General features: G+C 44.9%; 1 protein-coding gene across 3 annotated transcripts in view; it reads right to left on the bottom strand.

Annotated features, from left to right (window-relative positions):
* LOC107568574 (homeobox protein Meis2-like) overlaps window positions 1–24,723 on the bottom strand; it is a 63,086-nt gene that overhangs the window by 22,534 nt on the left and 15,829 nt on the right. For 2 of the 3 annotated variants that reach the window (XM_016254538.1, XM_016254540.1), the window contains exon 8: window positions 12,198–12,343. In XM_016254538.1, coding sequence (XP_016110024.1) covers window positions 12,198–12,343 — 146 coding nt within the window. The remainder of the gene's footprint in view (window positions 1–12,197; window positions 12,344–24,723) is intronic. The other variant, XM_016254539.1, reaches the window with a different exon arrangement.

Genomic DNA, 24,723 nt, shown 5'->3' with positions numbered 1-24,723 from the left:
TATATATATATTCCATTTTACAAAGCAAATTTATGAATAATTGTAAAATGGTGTGTTTGTTGTATTTGTAATAAGAAGGAAATACAGATTTCTTTGGAAAGTTAACTTTGATTATGAAATGACTCATGAAGTGTGTCAGCGGTGCTGTGTTTGATTTCTGCCCAGCAGAACAGAAGCTAAAAGACTGTTTTGTTTAAAAGATGGACAAAAAGAGCTTGCTTCTATGTAATCTAGCTTGTGTGTGTCTAAGGTTAAATGTGTGTGATTTTCATCAGCACTACGCTGCATCCAGACAACAAGAAGGAAGCCGGCAAGAATGCATCTCGACTCACTCACATGCGCACACACGCACATGCATGCACAAAAGAGAACACGTCCTCAGTTTTATGAAATGCACCACCGCAAATACACCCCCCGATGATTAAGCGATGCATGCATGTCAGCACTCATTGTGTTTGTCTGCATGCACACGTATGAACAAATGCGTCTTCGTGCAGCTCTGGGATCAGATTCAGTCGTGACTGCCACGCTGGGTTTTTTCAGAGGTGAAACAGTTTCAATTTATGTTGCTTCAAAGGGGCACCTGGAGCCCAGCACGCCATGAAAAGCTATTGAGGAGAGCAGCTAGACTCCCTCTCTTCATGTGTCTCTCTCTCTCTCCCCCACAACAATTGCTGGCTGGGCTGGGCTCGGAGCCGCTGGACTGCCGCCAGCCCCACTGTTTGCTCTACACCAATAATTTATGTTCACTGAAGATGGTGCAAGGTTCTAGAGCGACTCTAGCTATCAATTTGCCTGCCAAGCAAACTGTTGCCCCGCAAAAACATGGATTGGCAAGGCCAGGCGGAGGGGGATGCTGGGAGGGGTGTGAGGAGGAGTTGGGCACCCCCGTGAGGTTGGCCTGGAACGCAGTTGCTGAGGGTAAACAAGCATTAGCACTAAAAATCAATCACTCCCATTCTCAAGGCCGTCAGAGAGAACCGCGCAGGGGAACAAACACACACCCACTGCAGTGTGAGACACACACAGTACAATACACACCAATCAAAACGCACACCGAGAGATACAAACAATTAGAGAAAGTTTTGCTCTTTAGCCGCTGTTGTTATCTGTAACTGCTCCAGCAACTGACATGTGCTCTCTCGGTTATAATGCTCGTGAAAAACATTAGACAGTAAAACAATGGCTAAATGAAGCTAGCAGCATTGAATGTAGCTCCTGAGCCTCTTAAGATGAAACTCTGGCAGAAATGGTTATGTGCTGAAGTTCACTGCTTGGTGTTTGGGGATCGTTCAAATCACTAACCCTGACTAGGTGTTGCATTAATAGTGATGCCTGCAAACCCCTCTAATAAGAGTAAGTGTTAAGGGTGTAAAGCAGTGGGGGTTTGTGTAGACCTTGCGACTTGGACACAAATAAAACTCTTCTATGTGTGTGTGTCTAGATGTGGCCCACAGCCATAGTGATGAGGCTAGTTAATCATCAGATCAGGTTCATGGCTTCTCTTACAGACGCGGCCAGCCGGCTCTTTCAAGGGGAGGAACCTGATCTCCATGTCCTTGCGTAGGGAAAGGGGAACAGAAGATAGACTGAATCTCTTCTCATCCTCTTAACCCTCTGGCTTTAGGGTGTACATTTGACCAAATTAAAGTCTCACCACAACAGCCCTAGAATTTCTCTTTCCACCTGATCAGGCAAACACTTCTGGGGCAGGAGTTTAACTTCATTTTTACAGCAGGTTCCATCATCAGCTGGCTCATTTTTACTGCATGCACATGCAGGAATATTCCCTGCAATGCCTTAACAGCAGTTTTCAAACAGATTCATTTCAGACTGGAAGAAGTGGAAGGGAAAGAGTCTTGACAGTTGACACTACTGGCTGTCATAAAGTCACGTGACCACTCATGCTCAGAGGCAAATTGGCAAATCAAGTAGATAAACATGACCCGAGTTCACACTGTAAAATGAAAGCCTGTGAAATGAGGCAAACAACCTGCTGGCCTCAGAACAAATTCACAACAAAAAATGTCTGTAATGACTTGATTAGTCTAGATGGCACGGAGCCGAGACCTCACGGGTCATGTTCATTAGGCCACTGGGCTACTACCTATGGCTTACTGCTGTCCAGCCCCCACCTTCCCACAGGGAAAGACTTACTTACGCTGTTCTTTAATATATTTTGCCTGCATGAGAGAGAAAAGGATGTTTATTGCTCGTGGGGTACATGGACTGGGCTGGAGAACAGAAATATTGTCCAAAAGGCCACTGGGCAGCCAAAGAACAACGGGGTCGTTCTCCTTGCAGGCAACAAAGTAGTTCAGCAACCCCTCAATATTCCAGCCAAACCCTTTTATGCGAGCAGGTCTTGGCAGCACGTAGGATTGTAAGGCTCCTTTTGTGCTGGCATTTGAGACTGAAGGACAAGGCAATAGCACAGGCTAATCTAATATATACATAACACATTTAATTTAGCTTAGCAAGCTTTTAAAAGTATTTAGCCTATTTCTTCTTAATGGGGAGAAGGGTTGTTTACACATGCTGTCTCTGTGGCTTGGTTTGGGAGCAGCAATGAATGGCGATTTAGCATCTTTTACCAGAAGTCACAAAAGAAAATTCCAGAGCTCTAAACCCATAATGTCATGTTTCATTTGTTACACTAGAAAAATCAAGTTGTCAAATCTGCTTTAGAGTCAAATCTCACAGTAGAGGAAACCTCGATGTTTAGCCATTAGCTTGGAATGTGGAGCAACCAAGCAGCCGGCAAACAGCTGCAGGGGCAATTTCCTGTAGGTTAATGATGCTAAAAATGTAGAAGTCAAGCATGGCGCCCATTTTGCTGGCTCTCCAAGAGGACTAAACAAAGTATCAGCATGGAGAGGCCATCATGGAGGGTTTCAGTAAACTCAGCCTCACTAAAATGATCAAGCCAACTGAAGCAGGACAGAATAATCAGAAAGATCTCTCACGGTCATGATCGCAAAAACCTTACGAGACAGCTAACAGAGCCAAAGCAGACTTCAAATCATACCTGTTGTGCTTACTGCTTTTGTCGTTTATGACCTTTCAGAAATACTCTTCCTTACACAGAGCTTTGTTACCCTTGAAAGAAAATCAAGACCTCCCGTCAGCGCTGCACACTCAGGCAGTGGATTGCTGTGAGCCCTGGGGACTCTCCACTCTTGATGTTTTAGTCTAAGGGATGTATGAAGAGTTTTAATGGCTCTAAGAGCAGTAGAGCTAAGGAACAGAGCAAAGGGCCTCTTTTAGGTACATTCCAGCTGCCTGTGCTCTCCCCATAGTGATCCTCTGCTCAATCCTGCCCGGAGGCCTGCTGGCCTCTGACCACACTGACCGGCTTGGCTGTAGGCTTCTCGTTTGTTACTGACTTTATCCACTGACAAAGCAAGCAGGAAACTGGCAGCTACCCAACAATCCCATGAGAGGATGACCAACAGCTTGCTCAGCTTACCGTTTATTAGTGGATGGGAGTCAACATGCAGCACAAATAAGAAATGTAGCTTGCGTTCTTGTTTTTTAGCTAACAGTTCCCTACCTAATGAAACTGCATAGGTTGAAAGAACATTTGAAACCTGAAAGGTTGGTGAGAACTGCAACCTTGAATATCAGAGCAGATTAACAACTCTAACGGTAGTTGTGTAATAACCGCAGGGTTGTTCAAACCCCAAAAGGAGCGATTCATGGCAGGTTTGAGTTTCCCTATCACTGTGCCTTTGAGCAACTTGACCCCACATTGCTCTGGGTGTACTGTCCCTGTAGAAGATGTACTGTATGTCCATTAAACCAGCAAATAAAAAAAATGTGCATATCAGTTCTGGCTCTGTCTTTCTTCTTTCTGCACTTTGCATGGTGCATACTGAGGCATCAAAGGGAGCTACAGTAATCCAAACACCATCGTTACTCTGAGAGTTTACGTGCTGCCCTAGAGGGAGAGATAAAAAGGGATTGTCAGGATCCACTTACAGCTTTTTGGACTGATCCAGGCCACAAGCAAGAGCTGTGAGCTCAAACACAGCAGAGTGCTGCTAGTGCACAGGACTCCAGCAGGACGGAAGAGCAAAGGGAGGTCATTAACCTCTGCAACTAAAATGCACTCAGATGGCTCCCTGCTCTGGAGGCTGATGACAAGCGTCTGTGTTCTTTTCAACAACTTGTTGAGCTGTCTCCACCCCCACCACCTGCCCCCACCTCTGAAACCAACACCAGCCATCCCCATCTCAGGAATGTAACCCAAGCCCCGCTCCTCTCCAATCACTTTGCAAAGAAGCCTGCTTGAGGTGTAAGACAGCTCTTGTTGTGTTCTTTCCATTGTGTATTTTCTATGCTACTGCTTCTAACTCTTCCTTTTTTCCCTTTCTTGATCCCTTGTCTTAGCGCTGCACAAAAATTCTTGATGCAATACAGAGTTGAGCGCAGTACAGTCAACTTTGAGTGACGGGAATCGAGTGGCATGCCTCTATAATGGTAAAAGTGCTTAAGTAATGGCTATGCCATTGAGGGTTGGGCTCTGTAGAGGAAGATCTAGTGCAGAAGTCATTACCACATACTAAAACCAAACAAAGCCAAGAGCATTCAAAATAAAGCTCTGCAGGGCAGGAAAAACTGTTTTCTATCAGGTTTTCAATGTGGTTCCTCACCTTTAACTCCAGAGTTTAGACTCTTGGGAAGGTATGGGCCATAAGGCTGTATGCTGATTCACGTAATGTCTCAGGAAGTTATTTTCCTGAAAGAGCACACTCCCCACCCCCACCCTTTCAGCAGGGCTATGACAGAGAATAACAGAATGGAGATGCACAGTGCTGGCTGAGGCATTCATATTTTGCAAATAGAAGGCAAACCTTGGGCTGCCTTTTGTCCAGAGACCCATAACAGACTATTGAACAGGCTTTGTAGATCACTCTTTTAATGTTCCTCCACATTTCCATTACTGTCATTGGTTATGAAATCCAATGCAGCAATTGAGGTGTCATTGTAAACAACAAACAAACAAAATTGCTAACATCTGTAGAGTTCCCTCCATGTGTCAGGGGCTTGTCTTTGCTTGAGCACATTTTTTTCTAGTCGCCACAGCTTGTTTCAAAGGCATATTCCACATTTGTTTACTTAATACTGCTCAAACCATGCCTTAAAGAGATTCCTCGCTGTTAGAATCCAGATAACGTAAAATGATGCATGAAGTCTTGCCTTCGTTTCCTCCATAGGCTTCATTACTTTTTAATATGTGTGCAGGAAGAGGGAAAAATGGCGTGGAGATAATCAATGGTACGGAGGCAGTAGCCCATTAATCTCCCCATGGATTCCGTTCCAATATGCACACTTGCTTGGGCAAACATGAGCTCTGCTGTGGTGCACGTGTCTGCCTGGATGGGCCACTTAATGAAACAGCCAGCCTTCACTTCCTTTTGAGGAGATTTTGCTGAATGAAAAATGAACTGTCTGATGTTCGCCACGCCAAAGAGCGTCAACGTTTTATTGAATTCAGGTGGGAGTTGTACGTTCCCCATGCAAGCGAGACAAACAATGAGCGCAAAAGGCCGGAAATGGTGTGAGCACTAGAGCAGGTCCCTATGGAGATTTTATCAAAGATCCCTAATACAAACAGCAGCACAGCTGACTGGGGGAGGCACACGAAAGCCCAACAGAAAGAGAGGTGACCTGCAGCACTGAACCGGGACAGCGGAAGAAGATAAACATGGCACAGAGACAGAAAGAGAGCCTCTTGTATGGAGGTGTAGATGTAGAGGAGGGTGTATACAATGACCGCCAGTTGGGCGGCTCTGAAACCAGAGCTAACCGCTGGGCTCACGAGCCCTCCTCTCGATGCGCAAAGAGCCACCAGTGGACAGAATTAGCCGCTGTGACTGTCTCCAAAGGTAACCGAGATACACCTGCCGGGACCGGCTCACTCCTGCGCATGCATCACGTAGATGTGTCATCAGATGGGAGGAAGAGAGAGGAGGAGAGAGAAACAGAGCGGAGTAATCTGGAGGAGAGGGTGGGCGGCCTGGCAACCATAAACATAAGGACAAACAGCAGTGATTGTACGACATAAGCCAGGGTGAAGTTTGATAGGTTTTCTATGTCGGAGGGTTGCTGGTGGGTGAAGACAGACAAAAAGCCGTGGATAAGAGGATTAGGAGGCAGGGATAGTGCATGCCGGAGCCCCGAGGTGGCAGAGATTTGTGCCTGTATGGAAATGTATGATTCACCCCCCAGCAGCGTGCTTCGCTGCCGTGGACATGCTATACTTCATTTGTTGGCGATTATGTGGGTTGCTGGCCCTCTAAACCCCTTTGAACTTGTAATTGCCGCCGGTTTTAAATAATGAACATTAAGAGAGATTCAGAAGAGTGTGTGTAATTGCAGGTTTTCCCTGCTTTTCTTTTGCACCCCAGTTGAAGAGGGAGAGGAGGAGGAGAAAGAAGGAGGAGGTTCTGCTTGCTGAAACCTGTAATGTCTCGCCAAGAATCTTTATCTAAATTGCTGTAGATTTGAGCAGGGATTGTCGTGCCCCGGGGACATTACAACTACTGCGATCTGATCAATATTCACATGCATTCACATCTGGTTCCAAAACGCTCCGGTTTGATTAGGATATCTGTCTTTCTTTTATTTATCTCTGCCTTCTTTCTTTGGCATTTTGTGGATGTTTTTGATACTGCTCACTGGTTTAAGTCATCATGAAAAACTCCCTTATGAGCTTGAACTGAACAGTGAGGATCAAATATAGGCACCACAGTGTGGCGGCCCAGGCGATGGAAGGCCTCAGTTTGCCAATGTCTTGGGAGGCTGAACGGAAACCACAGCAAATTGGTGCATTTTGTTTGTTGCCTTTGATGCACCATTCAAGATATGAAATTATATTGTGCAGCCACAGCGCTCGGTCGTCATTACGAAATAGAAAGGAGGTGCAGACAGAGCTCAGAGGGAGGCCCGTGAGGAAACGTGCTGGAAAAACAAAACAGAATAAAAACAGCAGCAGAGAATGGGCGGGAAGATCACAGAGCAGAAATAGAGCTCTGGGATTCAGAGGAGTGCCAGTCCCCTGACAAACTAAACAGAGAAACACAGTCTGGTTTTGATTTTTGCTCCACACACACGACCATACTTTCTTAGTTTTCCGCTTCTACGTCTGAGTTGTTTCTTCGACTGCACCCCTAGTTCCTCCCTCAGACATACTCGACATAAGTAGGAGAATGCATGCATTGATTTCACACAAACACAATTTATTAGTTATGGCCTCTCTGAAAAGGTGCTACAGCAGGAATTAGCATCTTCTACTATCACAGGTTTGCTCTTTTACGTCAACAACTGCTATGGAGGAGCAACAGTTTGAAGAGAATCAGGCTGAGCAAGTTAGTTAAACTTTCCACAAATTTATAACAGCTTCCTGAATAACAACAAATCTGGACCACATGATTGCAATCTTCTGGACAGGCATTGGCATCTTGGCTTGTGTACTTGTCTGCGTGGAGGTCAGATATGTCCAGTGAGATCTAGAGTTAATAAACTGAAGTTCTTGTTCTTCTCACTGTTTATGTGCATCTTCATGTCAGAGTAGATGCATTCCCCTCACACACACATGCATGGAACAGCATGTTCCAGCCTGTTCAAGCCATCTTTATTAATACCGACTCAGTCTGAGTATGTAGGAACATTCCAAGTGTCAGCAAGGTCATCCCTCAACTGAAAGATTCTGCTCTGTCTCTGAGGTTCAGAAAGACTCGTTTATCTCTAAAAAGCATCGAAACATGATAAACATGCCATAACTTACACAATATACAGGATGATGCTCAAAGACAAGATCAAGATAAAGGAACAACAACTGCCTTCAGGTTAAACATTTTATTACAAACTGCCATATTTAAGCATAAGTCAGCTGCAACAGTTCAAAACATGGACACAGTGATCTAAAAGCAAATCTCATTAAAGGAAGTGCCTAAAATCAGAGAATAATCTAATGTACTTTTTTTTGTTATTGCTGCCTAAACAGCACCTTTGAATGCTGAAGCATGTTAGTGTATGCTGCAGATCTTTAAATGTCACCTACAACAGAAATTAATTTAAGAGGCAAAGTGAATGTTGATGCTGAACAACTTAATGCCAAATGCTAGTTGATGCCAAAGCCTCTTCCCAGGCACACTGATGACCAAGATTTGCAAACATACATGGAGAGCAGCTATTTTTAAGTCCTTGCATATGAGAGGAAGGTGGATGTGGCTTCTCATTTAATTCCACGACCTGCAAGAACAAAAGAGTCACTCGATATGGACATCTGAACTTTCAACCTCTCTGATTCAGAGGTTCTGACAAACATGCACTTACAGCTGACTGCAGCAGTGTGCAGTTTACAGTGACATACTTGATTTCTAGATTTACAACTCAGTTTGACAAGAAGGAATCAACAGAACAAATGGCAGACAGCAGCCAGAGTCTGTCCTTTCTCTAGGGTCACTATCCAGTACACAGCTTCACCAAAACTGCGTTGCATTCTCAGCATCGCCACAAGGGGTATAAAAGCACACATTAGTGTAAAATGCCTTCTCCTATGGCCAGCTTTCACTTTCAGATATGGTAAGAATTTTGCTGATAAGTACAGTTAAAGTTAGCAAAACTGTCGTAATGTTAATAGTTAGTTACTTGAACTGTTATATAGGCTGCACTGCTGACAGAGGGCAAACAAGCCCATGATAGATTAGTGTTGCCCCACTGCAACCCCCCGGAGCATCACAAAACAACCTCGCTGGGCCTTAAATGAAACCGCTGCTTTAAGAATGCCCTGCATTACAGCACACAGTGAGGGAGGAAACCTCTCCTGAGAAAACCCAGAGTTTACATGCGGCGGGGGTGAAGAGAACCTACAGACCACATTTCATTTTTGTGTGTGAGAGAGAGAGAGAGAAAGTGAGGAAAAATTTGAGTATTTTAAATGTGCATTTTGTGTTTGTGTATGCCCATTGTTTGAAACTGTTGTCAGATGTTCTGCAGTGGAAATTAACACTGACGTGAATCAGACATGCAAACAGCTGTAGTCAAAGCAGAACAGCCCAAATGTTTAGTCTAAGATGAGCCTCAAGAACGGGTCTGTTTGCTTTACTGTGACTCTACAGGCTGATCACTGGCTGATCCTGTTTATTTGCTTACACAAATATCTGATGAGGATTTTAACTTGTGAATCAAAGGCGGCAGATGAGAAATTAACATGTGACACTTGCAGCTATGTCTCTGGTTAAGGATGTTTCCATCAGCTGCCTGTATTTCACTGATTCACTAAAGTCAACAAGTCAACCCTCATTATTAAATGGCCCTATATTTAATAAGTGTCTGTAGAAAACATCATGCAATAACTTTCTCCACCACTGAAGTTACTCTTTAGCTGACATAAAAATTGGGTATTTTTTTGTTGTTGTTGGGTTAAAATGACATTAGCCAATATCACAGCTCACTTTTCATGACCTGATCAAATCCAGGTGGATAAAAAGGATATAGATTGGGTGGATTTATGGATTAGTCCTGCCCTAAATTATTTTCCAATAAATATTCAGTTTTCCCCAGACAGCCCCACCCCAAACTCATGCCATTGGTTGAGTCGCCTTTCAGGCCATCCTCAAACGACCCTATTTACTTTCACAGCTTTTTGAAGGTTTACCCAAGTGAAAGGACAGCACAGCCCTGGAGTGCTATCTTTGTATCTGAGTGCTTCCTGTTTTCATTGCAGGCTGACCCTCATCTTAGCAGGAGACACGCTGAGGGCACCAACTGACTAATTGAGAGGATTCAAAGTTTGTCTCCATTAAACTGTTGGATGACCCTGCGACGATGTCGGTACAAACTACACTTCACCGCTGCCCTGCGTTTCTCTCTGTGAGCCGTGGAGAAGGTCCTTCTCTTTCTTGCTCATTAAATATGAAGCCTAATAGAGCAATACATCCCACAGTGGAGTTTATCTTTCTGATAACATAAGCTCTGTGCCGTATGGGAAATCTTACAGCAGCCAGCTGGGATTTCCTCCCGCTAATGGCACTGGAAGAGATCCAGAGTGCTCCAGGAGGAAGAACACATCTCTGGGGCTTCGACTGCAGCGCATTCTGACCCAAACTCTAAAGTTCTACAAAAGCATTTCGGTCAGGTGCTGAATGTGCCACATGCATCTCCTGTGGGTCCATCCTCTGCACCTCTGTGGGATTGGCTGTTGGCTCAGAGAGACTTCTTCCTTATAAGGGTTGACTCAGAGCATCAGAGAGGGAGAGTTGGAAGAGGAGGCCATCGATTTCAGCCCACAATTGTAACTGTTAGCCGGTGCTTTTTTTTTTGTGAGCGTGGGGGATGGAAATGGGGGGAGGGAATGGGTTACGTCCTTTTGAGCCCCTCAGAATAGGTGACAATGGCTCAATGTTGAGAACATATGTAAAGGGACCCCCAGTGCTCATGGAAGAGCAGCTCCGCTTTGGCCCCGCGGTTGAGAAAATACAACCTCGCCGCTTTTCTTTTGCCCCCTCCAATGAATGGTTGAATGGAGAGCTGCCGCTACGGGCCATTCAGGGCCAAAGTCCCCATGAATTCACCCGCGCACAAATGCATCCTGAACTGGAAAATACATTTGCTTAACAAATTAAAATAAAAGGCCTGATGTGTTAGTGTGTGGCACGGCCATGAGGTGTAAAGGATTGTGCGGGGGGCTGCGGTCGGTACTTCGGAATAATTCAATTAAGTCTCTTTGGTCAGAAAAGGATGGAAAAAATAGAAAGGTGGGTTAAAAAGGATGGATTATTGCTCATGCTCATAAAAGACTCTGAAATGAGAGAAACATCTAAAAGGACGACGGAAACTTCTGCATTTCCACTAATGAAAATTCTCCTTAGAACAGGAACTCTCAAAGAACAGGAGTGCATCTCTTGTGAATGTTGTGAATGGAGATCTCCCGAGCTGCCAGTAAAGATGCCTAATGATCTTTGAAAAAAGTGCGAAATTCCTGCGTGATATGGAGCAGAGTGAATGAAGCGGGAGGCGTTTGTGGGTAAAAGCGGCGAGGTAGGTGGTGGGTTGACGCCTCCCTCTTCACTGCTTTACACACAAGCTGAGAACACCAAGCGGTTCTGGGAGTGTGAAGGGGACGACAAATGAAAAGAGCACAAGAATAAAGCTGAGAAAAGCGAAGCGTCTTTGTCTGTCTGTCAAATTGGGCTGCGGTGGAGTCATTCTGAAGATGATGATGAGAGTTATAAGCGCATGGCAGAGTTCGGATTATCCCACAGAACTTTCTAATGGATTTACGCCTGTTTTAATTAGCTGTATTTAAGGAGCGTTATTGTTTTGGCTCGGGTTAGATCACCGGGTCCAGACTTGGACTCTGGGCTGTTTCAGGGTTTGCAGGACATGTCTCTCACACACACAGTCCTAACACAGCAGCCGTTCTCAGTTTCCTGTGGAACACACGCTGCGTTCACGTGCTCAGGGACAGCAGCAGCTCCTTCAGAAACCTGACCCTTCCTGTCCTGATCGATATATCCTGAGCCGCGGATGATGTCGTGACATCAGAGAGGCCGATGGAACACGACCTGCATGCCACCCATCCAAACCGACACACACACACAGCGCTCTCTCGTGCTACAACAGCCAGCGTTTGGACCAGCAGAGACTTACACTGAACCCTACAAATGTGCTTTGGGAAGAACTTATGAAAAACAGCATTATCAGAACTAGAGTGGTCAATCACTGCCAGTTAGTTAGTACATTTGCATTTGTTGTGAGTATCACTACAGCTGTGATTCAGCTGTATACACAAGGCAGCACTTAATGCAAGTGTGAAATTGCTTATATTCTGATACTGAATATTGGATGACATAAGCTCACAATATAGCTAAATCATTTATTTCAGCTGTTCAAATGAAAACCGCTCCAAATGGAGCCAAATCAGGATCAACTGTTGCGTGTCGCTGAGTAAAACAACACAGTGAAGTGGAGTGATGCAAACAGTGAAAAGTCCCAGTGCTGTTGGCATTCTTTCAATGTCCAATCAGATCTGAGGGCCGGATCTAACTGTTATATTTATGTCAATGAAAGTATATTAATTCTGGTTTGTAAGAGTTCAGTGTGAGATCTCAGCACTTTTACTTGTAGCTCACATTTTCCCAATCATAGGTTGAAAGAGCATATAAAGAGAAAAAACAAAGGCTTACTGTGAGATGCTGGAAGAGCCATGCCCGCATGATGTTGGTGGCGACTTTGGGGAAGATGCCCCGTTTTTTCTGTCGCTTTTTGTCCTTGTCTGGATCGTCATCGTCGCCCGTGCCGGGTGAGGCCACACTGTTGTCTAAACCATCTCCTGGACGAAAGGAGAGCTTTTTAGAAACGTGGCACACAATCTTACACATTAACATTACACAAACTTACAGAAACCCTAAAAGACAGAGACACCCTTACGTCAAATCCTTATTTTGCTTGACGTCATGCAGGAATACTGAGGACTGGTGCAAAGACAAAAGCATCAATGTGATAAACACACATGCACGACCCTGCAGCCCCTCCCCTTCCTGCACCTCATTTGCATATCACGAGCACGCCTGACACTCCTTGTGCATGTGTGAGGGCAGGTCGGGTCTCTTCATAACCTACTTCCCAGACTTACTTTCTTTCTCCTCTGCCATAAATTGTGCATTAGCAAAAATGATTTACTTTTAAAAGTCAGTTATTTTTTCTTGGCCTTGGGCGAAAATGCCTTGAAAGCCTTCCTTCAGGGCATCTAAATTATGTATCTGAAAAACTCCTGCGCTACGCTGCGATATTCTACAAATTTACACTTGCACGTCTCTCTGTTTTTGGGGAGACATCAATCACGCGCACCTATATGAGCAATAATCACACATTAATATTTCAACTAATCACTTTAAAAAGGAGGAAAGAGAACAGATCCGATGGGTGGCGTAATCAAATGCAAAATACATGAAGAATACAAGGACAGTTCAAAGCCTTTCCTTCCCTTCTCTTTTTAATCTATTATTTTTCTCTCTAGTGCTGTTTTATCGCCCTCGCCGCGTGGATCCATGCTAATGATGTGGAAGTGACCTCACAGATGCACGTAGGGCGTGTAGTGGCTCGTATTCTCGTAACGCCCGAAATCCACACTCATTCAAACTGCACATTCAGAGACGCTCAGAACAACACAGACCTGTGTGGTGGTCAAACGCAGGCCAAACGGAGCGCGAGTTCAGGCGTTTGCTCTGATGACATCAGTGGAGGAGGTGTGTGTGTGTTTGGGAGTGTAAACTCGTCTTGTTGTGGTGTGTTATGAGTGGACCACAGCGAGCAGAGCAGGCCAAAAGGTGGCGAGATTAATTTTATTGACGTTTTCATTTTCACTGCAACATGATAGCCTACTGCTCACAGCGGCCGGAGCGACCCGCTTGTGTTTACAGACCGACCCATCGCTTCATTACCCTACGGCCCCTGACCGCTCGGGGTGAAACCAGACGCCCCTCACACACACACACACTCACTGATAACCAAATCTATACATACACAATTTAAACACACACTCATGTGTGGAGATCAGTGTGTGTTCAACAGATCTAGATCAGAATAAATCAAGTACAGAGAATGAAATGTAAACAAAATTGCTGAAATGCAGTGGACACTCATTTTACACAAAAAAATTGAATTATCCTGTTGGTACATTTGAGCACTGATAGCGGGGTGTGTATTTAGCTGATACCAATAATCTATCCAAAAGTCAGCCGATAAACTGGCCCAATAAATATCACCCTATCACTAGTGAAAATATGGTCCCACACATGACAGTGAGTCAAAGGAGTGGAAATAATCAAAAAAATTATGCGACAGGATTAGTGCCATGAAACAGAGACAGGCAGAGAGAGAAAGACAGAGGCAGAAGAAAAGAAAAGAAAAGAAAAGAAAGGGCAAACTTCCTCATTACATGTGAAGCTGCTAATCTACATGGCCCCCCCGCTCACTGGTTAGAGCTGCAGCGCCGCAGGGCGAATCGTCCCAAACACTAATGGCCTCTGACTGTTCCCTGGCAACTCTACCATTTGAACCTGTGCGGATGTGAACTCCAGCACAAAACATGAGGACGGCACGAGGAGAAGAGGAGAGGGGGAAGGGGAAGTATCCCATCATGCACCTCTGAGATGGGGGCAGACGAGGGGGGGGGGCGCCTATTAGGAGATGCCCAAAGGCCTCCGGGAGACGAGGTGCTGCAGTCTCGCCCCAGGCACTTTTGGAAAAGCAGTACCCTTGGAGAAGGAAAAAACATGCCCCCTCTCTCTCTCTGCCTCTTTCTGGCTCAAACGTGTCCACTATGTACATGTGCATGAGCATGTGAGCCTGTAGAGAGACATACAGTGTGTGTCCACATTAAACTGGATCCCACTGACCCACATAAAATAGACAACAGAAAAAACAACTGTAAAACTCAGACTAGAGTTTCTCACCATTAAAGACTAATTATGAAATATGGATCTGCATATCAGTCTGTGTTCTTGGCAATTGGTCAATCGAATGTTTCAAAGCTGTTAACTCATTATTTAAAAAATGATATATATATATATAGTGAAGTCAATTTTATTTGAATAGCTTTTCACAATACACACTGTTTCAAATGATGGGATAATGTCCCACACCCTGTAGCTGTGACTATATTCGCCATATAACATGACCTCAAGCGTCTGGCTGCTGAATTATCACAACAGAAATTTACATAGCTGATTTGTTTTAGTTACACTGAAAAACTTTTTAAATCTAAACTAGTTATATTTCAGTCAAAAATATTATTTAATATCGCTGTATCAACAAAACAATTTTCATGGATTAAATCAGGTAGAATTAGCTTTTCAATATAATAATTACAATTTAGCCCTTTTTACAATGTAGGCAAAAACGTCAAATGTTCTGTAGACGCTGAAGCAGGACGATAAGACCGTGTGATTATATTACACATGTAATCACAACAACTGCAATGAGAAAAGAGTAAAAAGGCAAATCAAGTGGGCTGAAGCGCTTCACATTATCCAGCCTTTGTCTTGAAGAGAGTCGCAGTCACCGATTAGTTAGCTCGGACATTTGTTTCAGGCTAATGGGGCATGAATGTGGAAGCAGTGCCGTCAGAGGCTGAGCTTAAAGACACTAATTACAGCCTCCTGCTGAGACGCCGTCCACAGCACCATTCCTGCTCCTCATGGACTGAGCTGAGGGTGTTCTCGGTGGAGAGCGGTGATCCGGACCGCTGCACTCACCCGCAAACAGAGAGGTCAGGACGGAGACCGCACACCTCAGCCCTGCTCCCAACCTGACTACTCCTATTCACTAGTCCTCTCATACAGAAAAGCAGTCAGTGGGGCAGTGTTTACCTTACGCTAATCACTCATCCACTCACACGTTCATGATTTTTTGAGTTTCAGCTTGATTTTCTTCATCAAAAATTAAGCTCAAAATCTTCACTTTCTTTATGTTGTACATTTTTACAGTGTAGTCAACACAGACTAGTAGCAAAACTAATAGACTAGTCAACCACTACTCAAAAAACATGCATGAGCAACAGTTCATTTAGCTCTGAATAAGCTAAACTCCAACAGCTGCGCTCTCACAGTCATTCTCGCCATGCTGTTTTCCTGCAGATGTAATGTGCGGTTGTTTGCACTGAAGAACTAAAGCTTCTCTTTTGGTTGTAAATGAAGTGGAATAAAACGCTTTAATTAGACGTCTGTATGAGGAAGCAGCTTAATAACACACACACACACACACAGTCATATCAGTGTCATCCCAGCAATGCTAAGATTTTTGAATCTGTAAACCCTGTGTTAAAACAATGAAAATGTGGCAACACTGTTTGGCTTATGCATGGAACAAGAAGCATCACGGGAAAAAATATTTAAAAACCTTTATCAAACCAACCTTGCAAATGTCAGGAGAAAGTAAAAGGATCATCAGCATTCAAAGGTTGAAGATGATAATCATATGCCAACAGTGTTTCAGAAAAGCCAGTGTGAAGCGCTTGAGTAATTACACGTATAATTAACCTGCTACCTGTAACGGCAATTATCTCATTACATCATAAACAGGGCCTTGGAGGGACCACGTCTGATCGTAGTGCTGCATTCCCGCCGCCCCTCATCTCGTCTCTTCATTAGTCTGCTAATCACTCTGATGAGTTTATGAGACATTAAGTGCTGCGGCTGTTTCCTGCATCTCTGAGCTTCTGGCCCGCGTGAAACACAATCACAGGGAAACGACATCCCGAGAGACGGTTTAAGGATGCTGCGCATGAACCTATGCTGTAAGGACAACTAATTCAACACTAATGCAAAAACATGTACGGGGCAGAAGCACTGCTGCCACGTTCCTGGAGTACCACCAACACTACATATCCTGCATGTTTCTTTACTCAATCATACCTGATTCAACAAATCAGCTCATTAGTAGAGACTCCAAGACCTGAAATGGGTGTGTGAGAGAAAGGGCAAATGCAGAATGTGCAGTGTTGGAGGGCTCCGGGAACGTGGTTGGGAAGCACTGGTGTATGGCACGTTTACTGCCGCTGAGAGCAGGACTGATCCCAGTGAATGTGTGAGGGAACTCATTTAGTCTTGTGAAGGGACTGAAAGTCTAGAAACTGCACACACCCACTACACCCCAAGCACACCCCAACACATGCTACATGCCCCACAAACCCAACACACACCCTACACTCTTCCTGCAGCCTGTCATCCAAATCAAATTACAATAATTGTCCCCAGAGGTTACTGAGGTGCATCCAAGTCTATTCTCTCTCTCTCTCCAGTCAGCATCAGCACACTTTGAAGCTTGTATTACGAAGGGGAGCAAATAATGACTGCGCACATGAGAGCCACTGGAGGAGCCGCAGCACTTTCACACCGCAGTCATTAGAGAGTTAATTACTAAGATAATTACTACAGCAAATTATATCAGTTTTCACCAAAACAGGATTTCTACGGCCTGCGAATGCGACATTATAAACCACACGAGCCGAGGGAAAGACTGAAACAAAGCTGCACTTGATTCGACTTCATTCACCTCAAGACAGGGGATCAAAGTCCTGCCCCGAACCATGAGATTGTTGAGGGTCTGATTCTGCACACAAAACCTGTATTTATGGAGATTCTCCACCCTCAATTGCACTTTAGACTAACACGGACTCAGCAAACACCTTGGAATTATTACACATGCTCTGCTCCGCTCTGCCTTCCAGAGCCGGGCATCAGTGATGAGCTTACGAGGGTACACCGCGGCCGATAGCACACGAGACATGGAGAGGCCGACGAATTAAAGGTTCTAAACCAACAAGTCAACCATCAGATCACGGGCTCCATTCGTTAGGCCTCTCTCATCAGCAGTCTGCCCTGAACTTTCACTTACAAATGTCCTGGAGGCACGGAACAAAGCAAGCAGAACTGATTGCTGCACTCCGTTCCGCTGTGCCTCGACTCTGTTTGGCTTCCTAATGAGCTCACTAAAAACCCAATTCATCACCCATAACCCCTTCTCAACCCTACTTGAAATGCATTTTGGAGGAGTGCTCAAGGGTGGGGTGTCGGTGACGGGGCGGGCCACGGACAGGCGACAGTTCAGTCTCTTTCATTTTAGGAATGTGTGCCTCTCTCCAGCAGCCCTACAGCCAGTAGCCCCTCACTGCAGAACAACCCCCACATCTAGGGGGTGGAGATGGTAGGTTTAGGGATCAGGGGGTGGAGACGGGTAGGTTTAGGTATATGTAAGGTGGGAGGAGTTGGATCTTGATCCAACCTCGCCCCCTGGATCTTGTGTTCTGCAGTGAGGACCATCTCCCTACAGCAGATATTTCCACATTAATACCCTTCCTCATCCCTGGGAAGACTGGAATTTGGTGGGAAGAGAAGGGAATGCGGCGGAGGGGGTTCTGCGCATATAGAGATACAGTTTAGGAAGGCAGATATGTGTATGTGTGTGTGAGAGAGAGAGAGAGAGAGAGAAAGGGGTTTGTGAGGCGTAAAGTCCCTGAGTTCCTCATTACACGCGGTCAGAGCGATTCCTCGGGGCACCTGAGCTGAAAGCAGGAGATTAAAGCATTGATGAGGCCTCCGTTTAAAATGCAGCTGTTTTATTCTGCTTTGGTAATTAATTCTTTTTCCGATAGCGTATTGATTAAGCGCAGCCCCTGATGAAGTTCAAACTGTGAAGAGCCCCCCCCCATGGGCCTCGGCTACCTCATCGCAGAGTCAATGAAAACTTCCTCGGATTCTCTCTCGCATGCACATGTGCAGTTTGCACTCATAAATTAGTCAGCGTTCTGTTGGCCGCAGCTGTCCAGTGCTGCACTGTTCCGCTGTCTAGGGCTGGGTATCGCCAACTATCGCCTTGATACGATATGCGGTATAACTCAGTACATTCCGAAAACTGGATTGTGCATGATCTTATTCATATTAATATCTATCCAGATTTAGTGAGCAAATGTATCACGATACGTCAACAACATGCACAAACACGAGCGTCCTCATATAGTTCAGAGACACTGTTCACCTTTGGGAACACCTCCAGAGTTCACGTGTGCATTCTTCTCTGCAGCAGCTGTGAGCTCCCATCAGCCCAGCGGCCCCTCTGGGGACCCAACTAGCAGAGAAATCAGATACTGCTTTACAAGAGCAGGAGAAGCTCGCCTCTTATCCAGACACTCCTTTACAAGTCAATAACCGCGGCCCGCTGTCCTTCCCACAGTCATTCCCAGTGTTCAAGCACTCTTCCACAAATGTAAAAATGATGAGCAGAACTGCATTAATGGAGGGAGAGAGAGAGACTTGTGTTAATCAGTCAGTGATGAGTTTTCTATCGACTGTCTCTTGTGTTTTAAGTAAACTCAGAAACTCATTCCATTTGGGCAGGGTGAAGTCAGGTGAAATTCATCTTAATGTCAAACAGTGGCCCAACTGAGCTGAAATCACCTTACTCATTCTCATTTGAGATGCTCAGCCACACTGTATTTGAACCAAACCAGAAGATTCTCGTTCCTAACCAATGTTTCCCAGCAGCAGGTTCAGATTACAGCAACTCCAGTGTCCGTGGAGTTTCGAACATTCATAGGCTCGCATCGCTTGAATCCTCCATTGGTCTTTGTAAAAAAAGACATTTTGGAAAACGGTTGCCTGGCGTGGGTGTGGTATACGGATGTGGCACTGCTATAGTACAGCGTTTAAATTAATTCATTGTGCCCCTGAATTAGTCCAAAAACATGTTTGAAATCTATGAGCAGCTTTATGTCTGTCTGCTTCTTCAAAGCTGTGCTTTGCTTTTCGCCCTCTGTGTATTTTTTTCTGTCTCACTCTTTTTTGGCTTTTTATTGATTTTTCAATTTTCTCTTCCTGTAAAATTTCAACAGCAGATGCAGCCGTTCCCCTAAAGCTCCCAAGCGGAGACAACAACTTCAACCATCAGGAAAATCAAAGGCGGTGAGAAAGAGAGAGAAACAACAGCTTCTCTTTGGCGTAATGCACGTGTTGCACGCATCGAGGAAAGAGGCGAATTCGGTGGAAGCAGACTGCGCTCTGACCCAGCGACCCCAGCGAGAGCACGAGACGAACCGAGACGAGACGCCAAAGATCTCCAGCCAAAGGTCGCTCTAGCCGCAGCCACCGCCTCCGGAACCGCGGGGAACGCGACTCATTTACCGCACAACGATGCGCTTGGACGCCGGCCCACCCAACAGCAGGTGCTGTGAACAGAGGCTCCTCATCAGGCCAGTGTAACCTCTCCAGCACCGAGCTGCTCTTTACTCATAAAGAAGGAAAATGATCTCGTGGGCATCTGAGGAACGCAGACCGCGAGGCCTTTGAGGAAGAAACAAAACCGTTCTGATGTGCTTCGGCCGGCTCTGCCTTCTCCCTCTTGCTCTGTCTCTCTCTCTGTTTCTTAATAGCGCTGGAGTTTGTCCTGCGGGCCATGTGAGGGCTAAAGACAGCATTCCCTCACTTCAGAGAGCTTCTGAGGGTCGGCGGGTCGGATTCGCAGATGTCTCCCGCAGACAGTCGGTTGTCTGAGGACCGCGGCCCAGCGAGAAACACACAATGCAGGCCTGACCCTGCAACACCGCTAAACACAACATGTTTTTTTTGTCTTGTTTGGTTTTGTGCTTTGTCTACGCTTGTGTTTTCCCTCATGACTAGTAAAGCTTTTCCACTGGAGGATGTCGAATGTGGAAAATCGGTTGCTATCGCGAGATGCCATTGTTTGGTATTACATTTCAGACATCTAAATGGTCTCTCCTTGAACTTCCTCCAATTGTTTCAAAAGATTAAGTCATTCTAGTTCTGAGGGGACGAGGAAAGATGTTTTCAAGAAGAAAAAGAGGGAAACAGTGGGCAAAATAACTTCACCAGGAGAAAGATGAGTATTGCTGTGCTGCTGCAATTAAAACCAAATGGAACCAAGAACAATTCTCATGGGAAAATGCGTCTCAGGAGTGAGAAAATCAAATTAACTCTAGTTTCTTAATTCATGCTTCTGGAATTACTTAGAACAATTCATCAGTGCACAAAGAAAAAAATCACCAATCGCCTGTCCGTGGCAACAATTGGCCACAAACTCTGGTATGAAACACCCACTCAATTTCAGATGAACAAAATCGAGTCCTATCTTACATTTTATTTCGTGTTTCACTATGAAAAATTTTTTAAGGGGGTATGAGATCAGAGGAAATGAAGAGAGGAGGCAGCATTTAACATTCAACAGTCTTAAAACATGGGAAGCGTGTAATTGGAGCTACCTGAACAGACCAGGAGGCAGTTTTTGAACAGCAGCCTCATTTCCTCATCCTTTTTTAATGGTTTATGTGTGTGTGTGTGTGTGTGTGTGTGTATGGGCCTCTATACTGAAATTGATAACATTCTAAATGAATTACCATGATGCATAATGAGCATTATCTCGGCCTCATCCCTGAAGCCCGCAGCCCTGCATGGCACGTTGATTTGTTTTGTTGCACATTAGCCTCCGTTCTTCTAGAGAGCTCACCGCTCCAGGCGTGCAAATAAGAAATTATCCTTGCTGACTAACACTCCTAATACCTCCTTAGGGTAATTAGAAATTATTAGGCGGCTGCCTCCAATAACGAGAGCTAATAGCACTAACCGGCGTCAAACCCCTCCATCCCTGTCTCCTCAAACGGAACGTCAGGACAGTGCGCTCTGCACGCGGATGGACAGACGGACGGACTGGCGCTCTTCCCCGGCACGCTCCCCCATGCTCGACGACTCATTATGGCACACGAGGGAGCGAAAATCAGACTATAAAATGAGCTTATCTGCAATAATGCCCAAAAAAGATTTGCATAAATACGTTAGCGGTGCTCGGGAAGGCAGCATCTTTTTCTCATCCGCCCACTCGTTCAAGAGATACCTGTAGGGCATCGGCGCTGTGACGCGCTTCAGAGACCACACCGCTGAGCGCAAGCCCTTCACAAGCATTCTGGGTGTTTGGAGGGAGGAGGCGGGTGAGATTAGGGAGCGGAGGGGCGTAAGGCCCATTGGGCAAACACAATAGGGGTTGATGGTGAAATAAGTACACCTTCAATAGGCAAAATGAGCAGGTGGGCCTGGCAGTGAAGGTCCCGCAGGAGTGCTTCTCAACAATGAGAAACGTCCTTAAGATTGGAATTTGGAATTTGTATGAACTGCATGAACCCAATAATATGAATTAACATGTTATAACAATAGTAAGTATTAACATAACATTGGTTTTTAGCTTTAACCTGTATTTAATGTCTGGGTTGTATTTTCTTTGACCTTGTGTAGTTTTGTTGATGAGGGTGTCACACAATCTGTCCATGTTCATCTGTCTGATGCTTTCTATCAAACATCAGATGAAATTGTCAACAATTAAAGATAAGAGAATTGTTTTCTCCTCCCTTTTAAGTTTACAGTACACTTTGTTCGTCTATCAGTTTTATTTCTACTGTCTGAGACCCATTAGGTTGAGAAGGTTGAGAAGCACTGCTTTAGACAGCGCTGGCCTCGGTAACCCCTTGCTGGCACAGAAACACGGTTCAGACGCTCATGAGAACAGAACCGCTCATGCCATCTGGGAAAAGCAGCGCTAGAGACTAGTGTGATGGGATTATCACCTCTTAAGGGTGACTTCTTGGCTGACCCCCTCAGGCACAGTGTGCTAAAACAAGAGCCCAAAAAACACTGAGCGCAGCAGCGGCGTTGTTTAAAGGGCCAGCGCAGTGCAAATAAAGCCGCTAGAATTGAGCAGGCATGTAAGGTATTCCCTAGCTTTCAATAATCTAATTTCTCTTCTGTCTGAGAGGTTTACTGTGCTTATTATTTGTCTGCAACTGTCACCATCAGTGTTTAATCATGACCATGTCCATCTGCGGTCACTGAGATGAACAAACACTGTGCTGCAGTACAGATGATACAGATGTGACTGTACTGCAGGGACCAGGGGTCCGGAGGTCATGAACATTAGCGGCTGTTTCCCAGATTGAACGCTTCTCATGAACAAGCATGCTAACAGGAAAGATGTGATTGTTATTGATGTTTTCTAATATGACATGGATAATCTAAAAGCTTTAAAGCACAGAAACGATTAAAGGTCAATATTTCTATAGCAAAGAAACCATAGTTACACAGATCTGCCTCAAATAAACCCATGAGATATCCCTGCAAATTGCACACACATATGTGCAAGAAACACACACAGCAAGGGTCCGAGTGAAATTCTGTCTGTGTCTGAACTTTTACTTTTTTGTCTTTCTGTCATGTAATGTTAAACTTTAACATTAAAGAAAATAATAAAGTGTAAAGAGAAGAAAGCCTGAGCCAAACCTCGCGTGTGTGTGTGTGTGTGTGTGTGTGTGTGTGTGTGTGTGTGTGTGTGTGTGTGTGTGTGTGTGTGTGTGTGTGTGTGTGTGAGAGTGTGCATGTGTGTGTGAGTGTGAGAGAGTGTGAATGTGAGTGTGTGTGTGTGCGTGGAGGGTCTCAGTGCCTGAGGGTCACAACTGATATTTTATTTTCCTAAAATACTGCTCTGGAAAAGGGCAGAAATTCCCGCTCATCCCAGCCAGTTAAATGAAATCCCTCAGCCGCTTCCAGCACAGTGAACTGATGTTGAACAGAAAGAGTGTGTTTGACCGAATAACACTGAACACACTCATGTGTGTGAAGATATAAGTTGGTCTGATGGCTTCATTAACTCATTAACACTGGACAGGCACGCTGCTGTCGTCAGTTAGCAGTGATTGCACACAGACAGAGACGGATGGATCCTTCTGTAATGACTGATATTAAGTCAAATCGTATTTGTATAGCACTTTTCACAATACACATGGCTTTAAAGCAGCTTTACAGAAAATCTTGATGTTGTGTGTATAATGCCTGAGTGCATAGAGCAAGTTTTAGGGCTGGGCAATATGACCACGATTTTTATTCGTTTTTGCTTTTTTTTAAAAAAATATGTCTGTACAGTTGTTATCAAGTTTAAGTTTAAATGATTTTAGTACTTCAACTTAAAATAAAACTGAGAAATGCTGTCTTGGGAACTAGCTTTCTCATATATAAATTTAATTTCAGGGGATGTTTATTACTATTTATGTTCTTAAAAACATTCTAATACACTGATCAGACTGATGAATCACAATAAAACATTTTCACAATAAATTTTAAAATTTTAGAAAACAATTATCAGAAAAAACAGAACGTAACTGGGCTGATCTATGAGTCTTCGAACAGTGATCAGCTCTGTCCTCAACATGTTGCACTGCAACTGTGAGGACATTGTAAAACATTTGACCCTCAAAAGTACAGACAATAACACACTCATATGTATATTAGAACGATACTGTGTAAGCCTATTTACAAACCAGCTTCGGAGTTGTCCGAAAGTGTGTTACCTCTCTGTGTCTCTCACACACACTTTCCAGCACTGTCCCAAAAACATTATTTTAGGAACTCGCGCTTGTCCTGTCTCGTGTGTGTGGACTGAGTGCTTCAAGCGTGAACATAATTGCAAGAATGTGAGAAATGAGGCGTCTGTTCTGCTGGCCGGGGTGAAAGGTCACAGCGCACTGAAGGACGACTGAATTACTGCTACAGAGCACCACGTCTATGCCTCCTCACGATTACTGTCCTGTTCCTCTCTGTCCTGTCTCTGTCTGTCCACTTTGTGTGTCCTGTCTCACTCTCTGTCCTGTCTATGTCTGTCCTCTCTCTCATTCTGTCATGTCTCTCTCTGTCCACTTTGTGTCCTGTCTCACTCTCTGTTCTTGTCTGTCTGTCCTCTCTCTCATTCTGTCATGTCTCTCTCTGTCCACTTTGTGTGTCCTGTCTCACTCTCTGTTCTTGTCTGTCTGTCCTCTCTCTCATTCTGTCATGTCTCGCTCTGTCCACTTTGTGTGTCCTGTCTCACTCTCTGTTCTTGTCTGTCTGTCCTCTCTCTCATTCTGTCATGTCTCTCTCTGTCCACTTTGTGTGTCCTGTCTCACTCTCTGTTCTTGTCTGTCTGTCCTCTCTCTCATTCTGTCATGTCTCTCTCTGTCCACTTTGTGTGTCCTGTCTCACTCTCTGTCCGGTCTCTGTCTGCCTACTTTGTGTGTCCTGTCTCACTCTCTGTCCGGTCTCTGTCTGCCTACTTTGTGTGTCCTGTCTCACTCTCTGTCCGGTCTCTGTCTGCCTACTTTGTGTGTCCTGTCTCACTCTCTGTCCT

This window comes from Sinocyclocheilus grahami, unplaced genomic scaffold (genome assembly GCF_001515645.1).
Source record: "Sinocyclocheilus grahami isolate Dianchi unplaced genomic scaffold, SAMN03320097.WGS_v1.1 scaffold1258.1, whole genome shotgun sequence".
In the NCBI taxonomy this organism is placed as follows: Eukaryota; Metazoa; Chordata; class Actinopteri; order Cypriniformes; family Cyprinidae; genus Sinocyclocheilus; species Sinocyclocheilus grahami.
Note: the sequence above shows the minus strand (reverse complement) of the source record. Positions and strands in the feature narration are given on the sequence as shown.